This window comes from Tribolium castaneum, chromosome 2 (genome assembly GCF_031307605.1).
Source record: "Tribolium castaneum strain GA2 chromosome 2, icTriCast1.1, whole genome shotgun sequence".
NCBI lineage: Eukaryota > Metazoa > Arthropoda > Insecta > Coleoptera > Tenebrionidae > Tribolium > Tribolium castaneum.
Genome location: NC_087395.1, coordinates 14401156 through 14419169, shown reverse-complemented (window position 1 = coordinate 14419169; position 18014 = coordinate 14401156). Strand labels below are relative to the sequence as shown.

Sequence of the window (18014 nt, the reverse complement as noted above, 5' to 3'; positions counted from 1 at the left end):
AACAGTACTTAAACTTTTTTAAATTCTGCTGTTATGTGTATAAAGTGGACTTTGGTTTATTACTCGAAATTTTGGTCAAAACCGAGAGAATCTATAGGAAACTACGTACTTTTTTTCCAGTAACCACCATGTATTTGGGTGTGATTACCTATTTATCAAGAAAATTTAAAAAAGTCGAAATACGGTTGTTAAGATTTTTTTCCCAATTGTACTAAAAATCTGTTGTCCTTTCCTATTTAAGTAAAATTATTTCCAAAAATGGTTCTATAATAGTGTGTAAAATACCAAATTTGTAACCTCCTGCAATAACAGTTATTTAATTGAACTTAACCCCATAAACGTGTTTATTAATACAAATTTCTGTGTGTAGAACCTAAGTTCATGCTGGAGGTAAATAATATAAATTTAAGCAGAACAAATATTGCTGCATTAAGTGTAAATAATCATAAACACGAGTACCATAAATTCTTTTTCCGAATTAAATGAGTAACGTCGTGTGGAAAATAATTTCAAGGTATTAATAGTGCGACCACCTGCTGAAAGCGTCTGCTTTGTTGGCATCCTTTTAAGGAACCGATCACGAAGAGTTTGAACACATTTCGAACTAATCCTAGTCCGAAATTCGATTAGTTTGCACTAGGACTAGTTCGAAATTGTGCGAGCAACCGCAATCGTCGTCTCCATCTTTTCGAATAAAAACCCTCATCATGAATGAATCGATCATTGTTTGTTTCTTGAAGGTGTGTATTTAGTCAAGCATTCCGATAAAATATGACAAATAGGCATGAAAGTTGTTGGAGCGTCGTGGGCACGGTAGCAGCCCCAGTTGAACATCACGCAGGGCATTATCATAAACATCAAATAAATTAGTCCAGATAAATTAGTTGTCTCGGCTAAGTTTTATAATGACGCGAGATTTACAACGTACACACACTTGTCCCAAGTGTCCGGTCGGCGGGTTAAATATTGCGCCCATTGTGATGTAAAGATGGCATCTATCGCACCTCTGATGGTATAAGGACGACATTCCGGACCGCTCCGGGACGTCCCATTCATAAGTGTCCACCAGGTCTGAGAAGATGTACACCACTTGTCTGGGAACCGAACACGTTAATCCCGTCGAACTGAGGGGGTTATTAAGCGCCCGAAACGGGCGATTTGTCCGCACCGGCTTTTGAAATTATAATACGACTCATTTTTTCGCGATTCGGGCAAAATACGAGAAGTTTTGAGAGTATTTATAGTTGCTGCTCAAGACATAAAACGGATCGATTTGTGTGAGTTCTGGAAACTACCATAACAAATAACTAACGCCAATAACAAAACTTCAATATGACACACTTCGGATATCTCTCAAGTTTAGGTGACAGAGACATCAGAACTCACATCTGTCGCAGGACAACTCCTTCCACCTCGTATCCGCCACTAGCCTCCGAGATGGCCATCACATTCCCTTAATGTGTTTATTTGTCTTATCCTTCTTTTCTTCGTTTTAATTAAAAACAACCACAACTGATTGATACGTGGTGGCAAAGAATGGCGGCACACTAATTATAAGCGCATACTAATGAAATGGTATAATAGATTCGAATAATATTTAAATGAATAGTGAATGTTAATTAGAAGTGTTCGACTGTAGTGGTTGGTTATTATAGAGCCTGATTTATCGGTTCGTCCGCTATTGTACTCTTTGTAATTCACACCTGGAGGAAATCCCTGAATTCTTAGAGATTTCAACTGCCGCAACACCTTTAGGCCCTTGTATTATCCGCTTTTGTTTTCAGTTCCTATGCGAGATAACGAACGGATAGCTTGGAATGTGGACACTCTCGCGAAAGATTACCTAATTTGATCAGCGATAGCGGAATCACTAGTCAAAGCAAAAATAATTGCTTCTATAGATAGATACTTGCACCAAAACCTATTTCGAAATTCGGCTAATGAGGGACACTCAGAACAAATTTGTGTATTTATTTATTGTTTTTTATTTTATTCTATTTTTATTATTTTTATTTTATTTATTTATTTTATTTATTTATCTTATTTCATTTTTTATTGTTTATTTATTTTTTTTACTTTTGTTTATATCTTTATTGTTTTATTGTTTATGTTGTTTATTGTTTATATTGTCCATCCAGACATAGACAAAAGTATGAAACCAGGCGTTTTCTGCCTAAACATGTATCTTACGAAAAAACTAATTAGTACATCATACACTACTTTCAAAATATGATTATTTTTCAAAAATATTTTTTTTCCTAATTTCTTTTAGTTTTCAAGTTATTGAAATAAAAACACTTTTTTCAAATAGTGTCCATTACAGCGATTTTCTTGGTAAAAGATTATGCTCGAAAAATGTGACTTCTATTTCAATAATATAGTTTTTTAACCGTGTTTTTTTTTAAATATAATATTAAAGTTGCGTTCCGAGCTCATTACGAAGATTTTTCTGAAATTCTAAAAAAATTATTGATCACATTTTTAAAGTAGTTTATATGTACCAATTAATTATTTTCGTAAGGTACATAGTTTAGGCATAAAACACTTGATTCCATACTTAAAGCACAACTCTCTGTCAATGAAAAAAAAAATGGTTGGAAATTAGAATTCATGCTAATTTAGAAGGTGAGTACTGTGATGTTATCCAATAAAAAATAAATAAATAATAATTTTTTTGGCTATCAGATCTTTTATTAAACAAAACATTTTTTACGATAAAAACATAGTTAAGACGTTTCGACATAAAAACTCTCATTTTAATGTGTTCTTTGTATTTGTTATTGTAATTTAGAGCAACTGTATCTGATGATGATATTTTGATGTCGAAACGTCCTAACTATGTTTTATTGTAAAAAAAAATGTTTTATTTAATAAAAAGACTTGATAGCCAAAAAAATTTCCAAATAACTTTTTTAATAAAAATAATAATACGAAAGTACCAAGTGACTGCTCCTAGATTTTGTTAAAAAAATCCAGCTTCATGCCTGCTTACTGAATGGTTCTCATAGGTGGAAAATAATCTGCATTGGAGCTCTAGGAGATTTTGTGAAAACACCAAAATTTTCAAATAAACATTTTTCATGTTACATCGTGTAATTAAAAGAAAAACCTACTTTCTGCGATACCAACAGAAAGCCACAATTTCCTTTTCTATAAAATTTAATTATTTTTTTTTAATTGTACTGATTATAAAAATTATAAATTAGAGTCTAAATATTTAGTGCTACGATAGAGAAGAGTTTCTTAGTTTCCCTTTCCTTGTGTTTCGTTCCAATTTTCCGGGTTTGAAAAAATCGCGGTAAGTTTTAGAGTCGGGAAATCCATAAATAAGCGATTAGTAACGGGGCAGTAACCAGTTGGAGTCTAATTGATAAATTGTAGAAATTGAAAAGTGCGAGTGTGCAGAATAATATATAGTAGTAAAATGAGGACAGACCAGAAATGTGTGCGCGAATATTATTGACTATCTGTCTTAAACTTATAATTTACACCCTTAACATTCGGGGTGTAAAAACGGGTCCCAGTCTCAAACGCATATGAATCATTATGATGAATTAACGACAAACATTTAGAAAACACCCCTCAACCAGGGCCGACTCGACGGCGTATAACGGCGTAACGGCGTCTCCACTACTCCACTAGCTGTGACACATGGCCTCAAGCCGTCCCCTTGCCCGGCCAACCCTCCATCGACAACTCTCTCAAAGTTGGCATTTATTCGTGTTTTGATTGCGGATTTTTCGGCCGATTATGCAGCGGCAGGTGCGTTGGGTCTAAATGGTCCTGCTGGTAATGTGATGCGTGTCGGAGGATGCTGTGGTTCCGTTGTCTGATGCAATATGGAGATAAGAATATGCTAGATACGGTTTCCTTTCAGGCGGTCCATAGATCTGTCATGGAGCAGTCATTTATGTCGGTGGATGGCGATAAACAAATCCATATCTGCGCATGCGACTTACAGCTAGTCACGACCTATAATTTGAATACAATACATGTCATCGGTTATGTCGCTTATGTGTGTGTGGATTGTGCATGGTATGCTGCTGGTTCTACTCCCGCTTTTGATATTAGCTAAACGGCGGTTTAATATGGTACGCACGAAGACATGATGCCTTCCTGCAGAAATATTCCAGATGCATATTTCGGGTGACATATGACCGAAAAATCACCCCAATTCCTACGTTTCTCTCATTCTTGAAGTCGTCCGTTTTTTTTTTAATTCTTTTAATACTGCACCTTTACATTCGGCTTTCATAGAAAGCATGACGATATTTTTTTTATCTTACAGATGCAGTTTTTTAAGTACATCATACCATTGTTTTCTCACAAGAGAGTAATCAAATTTCTCTCACAAGGGAGATAAAGCTGACAGTGAGTAAATCTGGGGAAAAATGGGGAAAACAATGAGACTGTTTATTTCATAAAATGTCGTATATCACACGTGGTCCATGTGCCATTATAGAGCTCGTGAGAAGTGTCCCACTTGTACGCAAGCTCACTCGTGAGTCAAAATTCTCACTCGCATATAATGATGCGTCTATCACTTATAATGTAATATACGATTATCTTTCAGGTGCAGATTTTTAAATACATTATACCATTGTTTTCGGTGAGAGAAATCAAATTTCTCTCACAAGAGAGATAAAGCTGTCAATGAGTAAATCTGGGAAAAATTGGAGAAAACAATGAGACTGTTTATTTCACAACTATAGCAACACAGGTTACTACGAAAACTGATACATAGAACTATGCTATTATACAGGCGGATATTTACTTCAATTTCTTGGATTTTTTTACAATGCATCTGAAAGATAAAACGTCGAACATCACACGTGATCGAAATGCCATTATAAAGCTCGTGAGAAGTGTCCCACTCGCATATAATGATACAATTCTATCACTTATAATATAACATACTATTATTTATTTATTTTCTTATAAAAAACTAAACTAACTTTACCAAATCATTGTTTCCTTATTTTGAAATTACCAAATAATAATTTTTATAATTTGTATTAAAGAATTCAAGGTATAGATTTGTAATTAAGAGATAAAAAAAGATAAAACATTGAATTGTTCTTTACCCACTTTATGCGATTAACTCATTTTTGATAAACTAAAACGATTTACAGAACCTTTAATTTTAGGCCGCAACTAATTTGAATTTTGTTAATGTTAACTTAATTCTTTTTCTGTAAACCCACGGTATTTGTTTTAATTATACGATTTTAATATTATTGATGCCAAAAATTAAATTATGAATCCATGTCGAAAAAGTATTCGAAGGCAAGCTGGTGAAATTTGCCACTTTTATTATCTAGAAGATTTATTGCTGTGGCTGAGCTCAGCCCCTTGCTAATTGAGTGACCTTCTTTTCGATCGTGACTGTACCTACTTAAGGTAGTGTCTCGACTGCACTTTCTTACTATTTTTAAATAATTAAGTAATTCCGCATCGAAAACGATTTACTGGTAGTAGGTGTAAAAATAAAACATAATTAAACAGATGTCAAAAATAATCATAATTATCTAGAAACAATCTTCTTAAAAATGTTTCATCGTTTATGGAAATCAGAGCTGGAGGAATTATCTTCTGCGTCAAAAAGCAATATACTAAACAGCTTTCATAAAGAGCTTAACGGTACAGACATTTCCTTTGCGTGTGGCTCTACACTTGCTCCTATTACATTTTTATTAACTAATGAATTGAATATATCATATTAATTGATAATCCGGATAATTAAAAGGTTTTGATAAATTAGTCGTGCCGGATGATTAAGACTAGACATTTCAGTCATTTATCTTTTAACGCTAGATATTAGCTCAATTTACTATAGATGAGTTATAAATTTAGTACGCATGCATTATTAATGTGTAAAAAATTAAAATACTGCCGTTTTGTTCTAAGCACGTATGCATTTAAGAATTATTGTGCGATTTTACATTTACAGTTAGGCGGCTTTAAAGTTAAGAACATCTTTCGTTAATTGAATGTATGTTCGAATCCCTCTGCCTGGGATTAAAAAACGCGACCACTTTTATACGAGTCGGTGTAAAATAGCTTTCGTCACGAAAGAGCAAACAGTCACATTATAAAGGCCATTCCATGCATAATAGCCCCCGAGATGGATACGTGTGAGACCATTAAAGCAGTTTGATTTACAAAACCATAAAATTGATTTATTGCCGCTAATGCATAGTGCGTTAGGTAAAATACAAAAGGATCCAGTGACATAAATCGTTCGGATCTTTGTAGCAAGCTGTCAGAAAGCTCTGCGCTGACGTCCAGCAGCTCTCTCCCAATGGCATCGGTGCAAGAGCAAAAGGTGAATTTAGGGGGAAGAATCCATTCGGTTTTGAAATGAATTTCGCCGTTGCGCGCAAACTATAAAATTGAATAGCTAGTGTGTTTTATTGATCATCCGTGTAACTGGACATAAGCTGATAGATAGCTTAATTAGCGGCCGCTAAGGCGCATCGCTATATTTCATACCCAGCCACAACCTAGAGAAAATAATCGAAGATAATTGGACGACTTACTCCATGTTCTGCGATCCGGCTGTACCAGCATCTTGTAATTAATAAACAACTCACTCCGCAACAACGCATTATTGATAACTTAATTATTGTTTCGTAATCGACTCGCAAGGTTCGCCGAGATTCACCCCTCTCGATAGTGTCATTTTCGCATCGGCGACCACTACGTTCAAACATTTCCTAAGTTATTGCATTCGGAACGACTGCGGTGCCATTTTATACGTGAAGCAATAACGTGTATAAATAATAATCATAGATCATGTTGAAGTATTAATAAGCTCCGCTTAAAAATGAAGCTCCACCCACCCACACTGACAATCGCGTGTCTCGAACTGCAGCCCATAAATCAGCGATCGGACGCACTTCGCAGACATTGCTTGAGGATGGAATGAATCTTGCGAGATAACAAATAATTACCATCTAACTAAAAATTCCTGCATTGCGGAGAGCAACAAAACAAAATTATTATTTATCTCTTTTGTCTAAACGAACATTCCGCAATCGCCATCACCTCCATTCGAAAAAACCGCATCTTCGTGAAACGCCCGACAGAAAATAAATTTTACCCAATGTCCAGTCTATCAAACGCGCAAATTGTGCAATGTAATTTTTATTACGGTGACGGTTTATGCAAATAATGTCCGAAAACATGAAATGGGGAACTCGTTTGCGAAAATTTGCATTTTTACTGATCGATTATGTCTTATGATTGGCAACTAAAAATTTATTAATAATTAAAATAATTTCAAACGCCACAGTCATTTCCATATTGTATGTAAATATTTGCACCTAAAATATCGCCCCGGCAAAAATTAATTCAATAAACACTAATGATGAATTTGCCATAATGATCAATAAAATTTGATAGCAATTATTTGCACAATAAATTGTCGGTCAATTCACAAACCGACACACATGCGTCCCTTAGCCACTTTTCCACTTGCTTCTTGAGCTTTCCATACTGGATAAGTTAAGCCAAGTCATGCGTAAACATGGAATTTATCCAAATTAAAGTGTCATGCGCGTATAATTCAAACTAGTGATGAACTTGCTTGCTATAAATCCGGGACAAAGTTGAGATTAATTGTAGCCACTTGACACTTACTTACATGCGAGCATAGATTGCCGGTTAATTTGCGTCTACACTTTCATTTTTCCTTACCAGGATATCATTTTGACCAACTGCCAGCATTTCGTCAATTGAGCCGCTTATTCGGGCTTTGTGCACATAATCCTTATTCCGCAACATACTTTTATTGCTCGGTGGTACACATCCGCTCAGTAAAAACGTGCCGTCGTAGCTGATGTCGGCTATCTATGTGCACATAAGTTTAGTGGTTAAAACTGCAAAAGGGGACCGATGCTATATCCATAAATTAACGGGAATGGGACCGCCATGTGATGTAAGCCGAAAAGGCTCTAAATCTACTCTTATTATCTAAATGGGCGTCAGAGTATTTGCAGACGCCGCCGTTGCGGCCGCTCCTCAAACATTGCTATATGTGCCGACAGAAGCGTCGGTCTTCTGTTACTTATCACTCACTAATTCATTGTTTAAACAATATTTTACAAACAAATTTTTACGGCAGTTGTGGCGCAACGCCTATCCACACTGCGGGACCCTTCAAAGACAATTTACAAGGCAAAATAGTTGGTACACCACAAACCTAACTCACTTGCAAAACTTCAATAATTACCTTTAATTTTTTTAATTTTCGAGTTCTCATGAGTCAAACGAATTCAATTCAACTCATAGTACAAAATAGGACCCTAAAAGTGTTATTTTGCCTCTTTTCGTTCGAACTGGCTTTTTAGAAAACAAAACTACCGAAATTTTTGCTTTACTTTTCCTTTAACTTCCTTCTTACTCATTCACTTTATCAAGAGCGTGTGGTGTATGTAAACCAAAATTATGTTTTAACTACAGTAAAACCTCCCTTAATGAACACCTCCGAATAACGGACGCCTCTTCACAACGGACATTTTTGTAGGAACGTAATAAAATCTAGATTAAAATTCCACCTCCCATTAGTGGACAGCTCTCAACAACGGACAATGGAAGATATATTCCCCATCGGTGTCCGTTGTTGAGAGGTTTTACAGAACTAAGCAGATTCTAAATGAACGAACATTATAAAAGACCTCAGGAGCAAACTGAGTTAAATAAAAATAAAAGAAAAGTTAAAAAAAACTATCTACCTACTTCATTTGGGTCTAATGCGATGATTTTTAAGCTTAATTTGATAAAACATTGCAAAGTATACACAAAACAAGGTTTGCGTGTGGCTCGCTATTTTAAACAATTTATTTAAAGCTATGGTACATGTAATGTAATATTCTCTAGATCCTAATACTATTTGATTAAAGACTTAGAACTGAATTTTTAGTTATTGTGCCATGAATAACAAAGGGAAAAGCTCATCCCCACACGCAAACCGTTGTGGTTTTCTATATACGTTTCTTATTGATTCTAAAATGCGCCTAAACACTCAAGAGATAATAAATAAACCGTTGCATTCGTGCCCTAAATGTGATTTTTTGACGCATTTGAGTGAAAACTCGCTGAAAAAACACTCGAAAGAGGCAAGCTGCAGCCAATTTTTATTAAATACTACTGTTTTTTTTTAATTTTGGAACAAGTAAAAGACTTTAGATATTTTTTACAATAATTTTACAAAGATATTACAGTAGACATTAAATCACTGCACAAAATTACAGCACAACAAAAAATACTTCAACCCCTTTAGCTTTCTTTTTGCTTTTCTGGATAAGTCCGCCGTGATTTTAGAGAAGTAAGGATTTTACTATTTCTGGGAAACTATTTGAAAGAAATTGTGTGGTAAAAATTTTGGAAACAAATTATCGACAAAAAATCGGATTTAATGTCTGTTTAATGCCTGGCACCTTTCCTTTCTCCCAGTTTTGTTTGAAGTTTAAGATTTAATCAGCATGAGGCAAAGAAGGGCTAACAGTTTTAATTAATTTAAAAAAAATGTTCAAGGTATCAAAAAGCAGAACACCAGCTTGTAGAAAATTATATCAGCTTTAATTTTTTATGAAAACACGTACAGTCACTATCAAAACAAATTGCACCCTTAAAACCGCAGCCACAAATCTTTTCGAAATGATGTGGACGTTGGGCTAGTTTATAAACTGGCTGGATATTAAACTAACTTGTTTTGCTATCCGGCCCAGTTGGTTGGAGTGCCATTCTTTTTGATCCTGACTGTACGTACACCAACTCTTTTCGAGTTATACGCCAAAAACCGAAAAACAATAGTTTTTTGGTCCCAATTGGTGCAAGCAAACACGATCTTTAAATAAAAAATTATGCTGTTGCTACAACTTTCTGAGCTTTCATTGACGGTTTAAAGGAAACATTTGGCGCTTTTAAACTAAAAAATTATCAATGTACCGATCAAACATTTTATTATAATGAATAATAAAATGCCGAAATAGCTCACTGATGTCTCTCTGTTTTACATTTTTTGTGCCGAACTTCTGTCTCCCTCAGCCAGCGTATCAGCGTTTTTAATATTTAATATGTTGTTTGCGGTGGAGCAAGTTGTTGGAGGAAGCCATAAGTTAATCAGAGCTGACGTCCGCTATCGAAAGGGTTTCTTGAGGGCGTTTAAGCGTCGGTGCGCGGTATCACAGAGGAACATTACGGTGATTTGCAACTGGGGCTATCAGCGCCTGTTCCATACGGGCCGGAGCAGTAAATACTTCAACGATCAGCCATTGTGAACTCCAGAGACACAAATCTCGAGAGAAAGACGCGTTACGGCGTGCCGTATCGCCCCAGAAAACCATCCAATTGACTAAAATAGCAAGATTTTCGGCGAGCGTCCTTGTCGGTCTTGGGAAGGGAACAGTACTATTAAACTCCCGGAACAATTCCGGCTTTGACTTTGCTTGTTCCTTCACCGTCCATCTTCGAACTGTCGCGATTTCACAGCCCTCTCAGACCAAACGATGATAAGACGGATTCTGCAGATGCGGAGGAAATTAAATTTATTTGCTGCTTTAGAATTACCAAGTTTTAGGGTAAATATTTATTTCCACCTCATGCTAATGCCCGAGAGAACGGGGGGTGGAAGGAGAAAAAGTCCGTTTTGCAAATTTATACAACGACTTTGACACCTCAATTAATTTGTAACAGTGATCGACTGTGAGTGTGTCATTTTAATAGTGTCATAGGTGAGCTTTCCTGCATGCGTGGATTTGAATAGATAGCACGTGACAGCATCGCCTCAGCTTAACCCTTTACACTTCATGGTTTCAACTTTTTTGAATTTATGAAACACATTAGCACATCGGGTAATTCACTCTTGACAGTTTATAGAGCAACAGTAAAATTTACAACAATATGAAGGAAAGCCAGATTACACCTCCTGACTGTCCTGAAACACATTTCATTTGAACCTAACATTTTTTTGTGTATAGCCACTTAAAGCATATTTATTTATAATATTGGCTTATTCGAACTCTGACCTCTACGAAAATTAAATTCAAACACATTTACGATCCATCTTTTTCAACTAAAAGTTTTATGAAATATCCAGAAACACATCGCATTGTGCTTATTATAGAGCCACCTCGCGTATTATTAGACATTGTTTACACGTTTTAGACCATAAAATGCGGGTACTTTCGTGATCATCAATGAATGCATCTCTTCATCTTGGTAGTATTTTTCAGTGGTCGTAAAGATGCTTCCGTTTATCAAACGATAACGTCTCGGAAATTTATTTACACATGGCAATTATGCACGCCAAGAGGGCCAAGTCGAGATAATAACATGCCATATTATTTCACATCCTGTAACCTATCGCAGAAGAATAAGGCAGGCATTGTTCACGTCAAATAGCCAGGTGTGTGATTAATCTTAAATTAGGCGCTCGTTGATATCTTTATTGCGGATATTGTGACGAAAATGTGATGGAGACCAACAAAAGGTGCGAACTTTTCCAACAATGTCTTCCGGTGATTTGGAACAACGTGTCGCGGGTTTAAAAAACTTAAAGAAAAGAATGAAGTCATCACGTTTTGAGAGATGGACAAAGAAGATAGGAGCTTCACGAAATTGATCTAGGATTTAGCGCTCGAAGAGGTCACCTGCTCCGAACACCCATTGTTCAAATATTTTTCTACTTATTCGCAACTTCCTCGTCATAATTGATTATTATTTGAAAGTACAGGACTGAAAAGGAATTAAGTGAAATTTGATCGAATCCGATTGCAGTCCAATACGACTGACTTCCTGAACTTTTCCTTTTTATCTAACTCATTATTCTTGAAAACGGTTTCGATCTTTCATTGTACCTCAGGTAATTATGCAGAATGAGTAAAGTAACTGCTCCAATACGGATTTAATGGTATATACGTGTGGTATGTTGGAGCGAGATTAGAAGTTTACAACTGGCAGGAACAGGAACAAAAGCAAAATGCTAATTAGATCGATTTTTGCAAATCATGAACCAACATGATTTTGTAGTTATTTTTTACTTTAGTTTTAGTCGTTTTGATCTTGGCATTTATTTAATAAAAATTAAGAAGGACCAAATAGAAAGCAATCTTTTTTAATTTAGATTAATCTGTCTTTTAATTAAGAAAAATGCTATGATGTATTCTTTCGATTCATCATCGTTTTACGTCAAGTCATCAATTATACAATTATTCCATTACTTAAGAGCCAGTTAGGACGTGTTCATTTAACTGCTTCATTAAATATGACACATTTTACCTAAGTTATTCACATTAGCCTTAATTTTAGAAGATTTAAAATAATTTTAGAAATTATATTTTCGCTCTTCTAAAACGGAAATAAACACAGCAAACATTCAAAAAGCGGAATTTTATCTAGGTTAAACTCAGACAATTTCTCACGTTTTGAACCAAGATGAGAATTTACTTCTCTAGCATTTGTTTCAGTAAGATATTTTATTTGTTAAGTACTTACCTTTGAACTAACTGTTTAGACTTTCTGATGGATTGGGACAAATGATACACGTATTGTTCATAACATATATTTATTTGAGCCTTCATTGCGTTCAAATACAACAAAATATTAAATAAAGTTTAAAAATTTTCAATAACATAAAGGAGCTTTGCCATGAATATCAGCTAATGCGTATACATCTTTTGTATTATTCAGTATAGTATAATTATTGATAAATATTTATTTAAAAACTTTCTTGGAAGATGAGATATTTACGATATACGTATACGTAGTGTTTGTGTAATTTCATTTCAAACTTTTACAATATTCGTACTTAATAAATAGGTTTTTCCATGATGAATGAAATCAATGGTACCACAACTACAATTTTTTTAATACGAATTTTCAAACTCCCAAAAGTACGATTTAATTTTTGACCAACAACTAATTTAGTTTCACTTTAAATTTCTAAACGTCAAAGGGCCGAAATGGCACCGGTCCGCTACCACCGTCCATCGCAACTAGCTTGAAACGTGCTCCCAACGATAAGTAAATAAATTGTTGGCAAAAACAGACCGACGGTGGCCGCCCCCTCAGAAGTATACATCTTACAATACTGACTTATCGATACTATGTACAGGATTTTTGTGACTTAAAATTCGTATAACAATCATAATCACTTGAGAATTTGTAGTTCCGCTATGAATTTACAATGTAATATCACTATAGCTACCGTTATTACTATGGTTGACGATATGATAACATCACAATATTAAACCGCTCACAGCGGCCATGCCTTCGAGACTATACTTTACAAAATAGGAATGTTCTGCACACGCACAATATTTACACATACTTGCTAGACAACTGCTTAGCTAACTCCGTATATTTCAAGAACTTCGAATGCGGGCTTTCCTCGAACCCCGCCACCGGCGGGCTCTTGCTCCCGGTCGAGCCCGGGCCGCTGGAGCCGCTCGGGGGCGGCACGGCGGTGCCCTTCAGCGGCACCCCCTCGCTGGACGAGCTCGAGCCCTGCTGCGCCGACTTGAGCGCCACCGGGTCGGGGATCACCCCGTCCTTCACGAAGTGCATTTTCGACAAGTGGTGTCTGTACGCCCCCTTCGAGATGAACGGCGTGTCGCAAAACGCGCACTTCATTATCGAATCCGAGGTCATCACCGCGTCGTTGCAGGCCCAGCTGAAGGCCAGAATCGCCCCGGGAGTCGTCCCGGCGTTCGTTGGGATATTGTTCGTGTTGGCGTTGACGCTCGAATTGGATGTCGCAGAGTGTGTGCGGTTGTTTGTGTGGGTTTCAGTCTTATCACATAATTTTTGTAAGGCTGCTAATGGATGACTCGAGCCCTTTTTGCCACCTGACGGCGCTAATGCGTCACCGGTGTTGTTGCCGGACAGGCTGTCGAACATCGAACTCAGCGCCCCCAGGCTGCCGCCCGGCTTCCGGTCGCCGTTGGTGCTCCGCGGAGTGCCCGAGCGGTCGCTGCTGGCGGGACTGGCGCTGTTCCGACAGGGGCTGCCCGCGTGGGTCTCCGCGGGCTGCCGCGGGCTGGTCAGCGGACTCACCGAGGGCTTGTCCTCGTCCTCCTCCTTCGCACCGTTACTGTGAAAACTGCGCTCGTCTTCGTCGCGGTCATCAGCTTCACGTTTAATTTTAACACTAGTGTGATTCTCGAGACGTTCCTCCTCGTCTACTTCTTTTTTTACTACGACTTCGCCGTCCGCCTCTTGGGCTTTGTCGGAAGTTGGCGATTTCTCCCGCTTGTCGGGGGTGGACCTGGGGGTGCTGTTCAGGGGTACTCCCGGCGGCTCCATTTTGCGTTCCGGTGTTAACGACTCTACTCGACTACTACACCGCTCCGATATCGAACTCGATTCGCTCCCGCTTCTTTCCCGTCTACCGTAATGATGGCTTTGTTGCTGGTGATAACTTCGTAGTAAGTTCATGGTTTGAGCGTCTACTAAGGGTTTGGTGTAGTCGACGCTTTCGTCAATTCCTAGTCGTTTTAAAATACTAGAACCCATGGGAGCTGTAGTTGGACCATGACCGGGAAAAGACGAGTTTTGCCGAGATCTTGAGTCGAAACTTTTTTCAATTAGTTTCTCAATAGCGTTGAGAACAGAAGGGGAAGATCCGTTATTACTCTCCGGAACATTCGTACCATCCTTGGTACTTAAGTCAGTGACTGAAGGTGACCGTTGTTGGGGTGAAGGGGACTTTTCGTTTTGCTTGGACTTATCTCTAGTTGGACTTTCAGGTGGTAAAATATTATTTGACATGAGTGCGTTTTTGAGGAAATTTCTTTGATTGCTTCCTATGGTACCGCCCCCGACACACTGTCTTATATGATCAACGAACAGCGACGTGTCAATTTTATTGCCACACTTTTCACAAGTAATCCTGCCAGCTCCTGAAGGATCGCGCATTTTATCGAGTAAACTGCTACTATCACCGTTCTTGAATTCGTGTTGGGCTCTTTCGAGTTCTAGTAGTTTTCGCACGGGGAGTGATTTTTTGCGTTTCTCCCTCGTCTGCCTTCGGCGACCCCCACTTTCAGTGATCGATCTCATTATGTGTTCTTTATAGTGCGAATTTTTGACCATGTGGTTACTCAACTCTTTCAGAGAACTGAAAGCTTGGTCGCACACTTTGCAAGTGAGGACCGCGCTGACATGACTGCTGGGTCCCCCCGGTGGTTGGTTGTTACCTGAGCCGCTCCCTCCGCCGCCCCCTTTCGCGTCGTCCGACGACCGCCACGAAATGATCTGTTCTTGCGAGATGATGTTTGTGTAATGCTGCGTTTGTTGCATGTGACTGGTCATTTCGGCCAAAGATCTGAAACTTTGTCCGCACCACATACACTTGAGTATTTGTCTTGTTTGTTCGGCTCCCTTGCCCAGCCACACGTCTTGTCCCCTAACTAACTTTCGTGGCAGAGGCATCGTTTCTTTGATCAACATGTTGAGATCGGATGAATTCGGTTTGTTCGAGTTAGTCGAAGAGGTACTTGTGTTTGTGTTCGAAGGCGATGTTATTTGAGGTTGAGGATTAATGATTTGTGATTGCATTGGAGGGACGGGAACGTTGACGCCGCAGTGTTTCGCTTCCTTCATGTGCGTCGTCATCGCGGCTAAACTGGGGAAGCTCTGCTTGCACCAGACGCACTTCAGCACGTCTTTTGCTTGCTCGGCGCCCTTGTTTAACCAGTGCGACTGCCAAGCGCTGTGCCTGTTACTGGCGGAGTTTCCTGGGGCGGCGTTCGCCATAGTACGGAATAAGTCCTCGCCGCCGAGTTTGCTCAACTCGCTCATTTTTTCGAGCGCTTTGGTGGCGTCGCTAGGGGTGGGGCCCCCGTGTTTCAATTTGCCGTTCCACAAGTCGGGCGAACTGTTTGTTTTTGGCGAAAGATTCGACGCGGCGGCGACGGCGGCCGCGAAATACGGCAAGTGCGAAGCACCGATCGGCGAGGGCCACTGGGGCAGAACCTGCGGTTTGAAATCAGTCCTCGGTTTGCGATTCGGCGGCTGCGACACGGAGTCGTCGTTAGAGCGCTTCCGGCTGCTCACACTAAGGTCAAGAGGGCCGTTTCCGGGCTCGCCGCTCGGGGGAGTCCCCGGTTTACTGAGATTAACTACGTCAGAGTCACTATCAGCGTCACTTTTTTGGCCACGTTTACTAAAGTCTAAGATGCCGTCACCGGGCGGAGAGTGCATCGGCGCGTCAACGGGGAAGACCCCTGGAGGCGACGACGAGGATGAGATCAGCGGCGAGACCGAGGCCCGGTTGAAGCCGGACGGCGAGGTCATCATGAGGCGGTGGGACTGTTGGGCCGCCGCCGCCACGGCCGCCGCGTTGAGGTAGGCCGCCATGGCGGCGGTCTGAGGCGGCAGCAAAGCCGCCGCCGCCGCCGCTGGAAGGGTCGGCGGAAGGGCCACCCCGACGGGGCTCAGGGTTGGGACGCCTCGAAGCAAGGCTGCACGCTCCGAAAGCATCGACTCGCCCGATGGACAGCGGGGCTGCACAAGAGAATCCGATGACTCGCGAGAATTGCACCGGGAATTCGGTAAATCCCTGCAAGGAAAAGTATCGGTTAATGCGAGAAAGTTTCGAGTGAGACTGAAAGCGGAAACGCTGCGTATTATCAAACTGCGGCTCCATTGAGAAGTTGGATAAACATTTGTAATTTATGGCAGGGTTGTTGTGCAATTACCTGCAGTTGAGAGGATCTTCGCTGATGGAGCGTGGACTAGAGGGAGTGGGGACATCGCCGGGAGTCGGCGAAGCGGCCTCTTCTTCAGGAGGTGCGGGAGAGGCGGCCGAGTTGGGCGTCATGGAGCCGGTGTCTTCGTCGCCCTCCAATTTATCGCCTTCTTCCGGCGAGCCTTCCTCGCCACCTTCCCCTGCAAAAGAATATTTCCGTTATTCGGTGGGAGAATTTCGAACGGGAAAGATACGATCGAGCCAGCACCAGCATATAATAACCTTTATATAGTGAAACAGATGTTGAATTGCAACTGCAACTTTCGAACCAAATAGGTATATCTGGAAATGAGATCGCATCATCACGAGTTTTCGAAACAATATCGTAATCAAATGTCGTGTTGCTCTGTATTTTCGCAGCGTGCACACTACTTATTTTAATTTATCATTGGTCTGGATCACATTGTTTCCTCTTTCTGTTATAAGTTTCTTAATGAAGTCGCCCCACGGTTGATTGACAACCGCTCGGAATTTTGACTCGCAATCAAAAGACCATTGTCTCAACTTTGATTAAATTGCTTTCAGGCAAAGTTTTTAATCATTTCAATTATCAGAAATCAATTTTTGGCGTCCACGTATTATTAATGTTGTCAAGACTGGAGCCTGTTTTTATCCAACATCTACACAAGTTAAATGTGAACACTACGCGACTTTCCATGAGAAACGACTTTAATCAAACGTAACACATTAATAAAGATTAATTTATTGCGGCAGTTCCATTAAATCATTCAAGAAATGACATCTGCAGTTTGCCTTGAACTATCACGTTTTTCATCGTCTCTGTATATACCAGGTGTTGCTCATAATTGATGGGTCAGTTCACATTCATGTTTGCATTTCTTTTCCGCCGTGTTGGAAAGAAATACGCAGACCGGTGCAAACGTTACTGCCAGAGATTTATGACCACCTTAATACGCGAATGCAAATACGAAAATTACACACCACCAAACAGCTAACGGCGGCTGTCTTGCATGCGGGACGCTGCTATTACGCCGATGAAGACTTCGTAAATCTCGACCATGTATAAGATAAATTAACGCAAACAGAAGGAAAGTTTGCAAAAATCCATCACTTTCGCGTGCCTTTGTGCGATGTTGCCAAGGAGGGTTGTTTGATCAAGTTAGGGAAATTTTTGGGTAATTCAACGAGGCCGGTGGTTTTATCGGTGTGGTATTGTTAGTGAATACCCGTGTGTGGACAAAGCCAAATGGGGTTGTAAATTCTGTCTGGTATCAAGTAACAATGCAATATGGACGTCGTA

The 18014-nt window shown here is 39.5% G+C and overlaps 1 protein-coding gene across 3 annotated transcripts in view; it reads right to left on the bottom strand.

Moving 5' to 3' along the window:
- Positions 1–12551: 12551 nt before the first annotated feature.
- Positions 12552–18014, bottom strand: part of tio (tiptop) — an 89148-nt gene continuing 83685 nt past the window's right edge. For 2 of the 3 annotated variants that reach the window (XM_015983145.2, XM_008199402.3), the window contains 2 exons: positions 16704–16893; positions 12552–16564 (listed from right to left, as the gene is read on the bottom strand). In XM_015983145.2, the coding sequence (XP_015838631.2) occupies positions 13324–16564; positions 16704–16825 (3363 nt within the window). In that variant the 5' untranslated portion in view covers positions 16826–16893 and the 3' untranslated portion in view covers positions 12552–13323. 3 annotated transcript variants of the gene reach the window in all.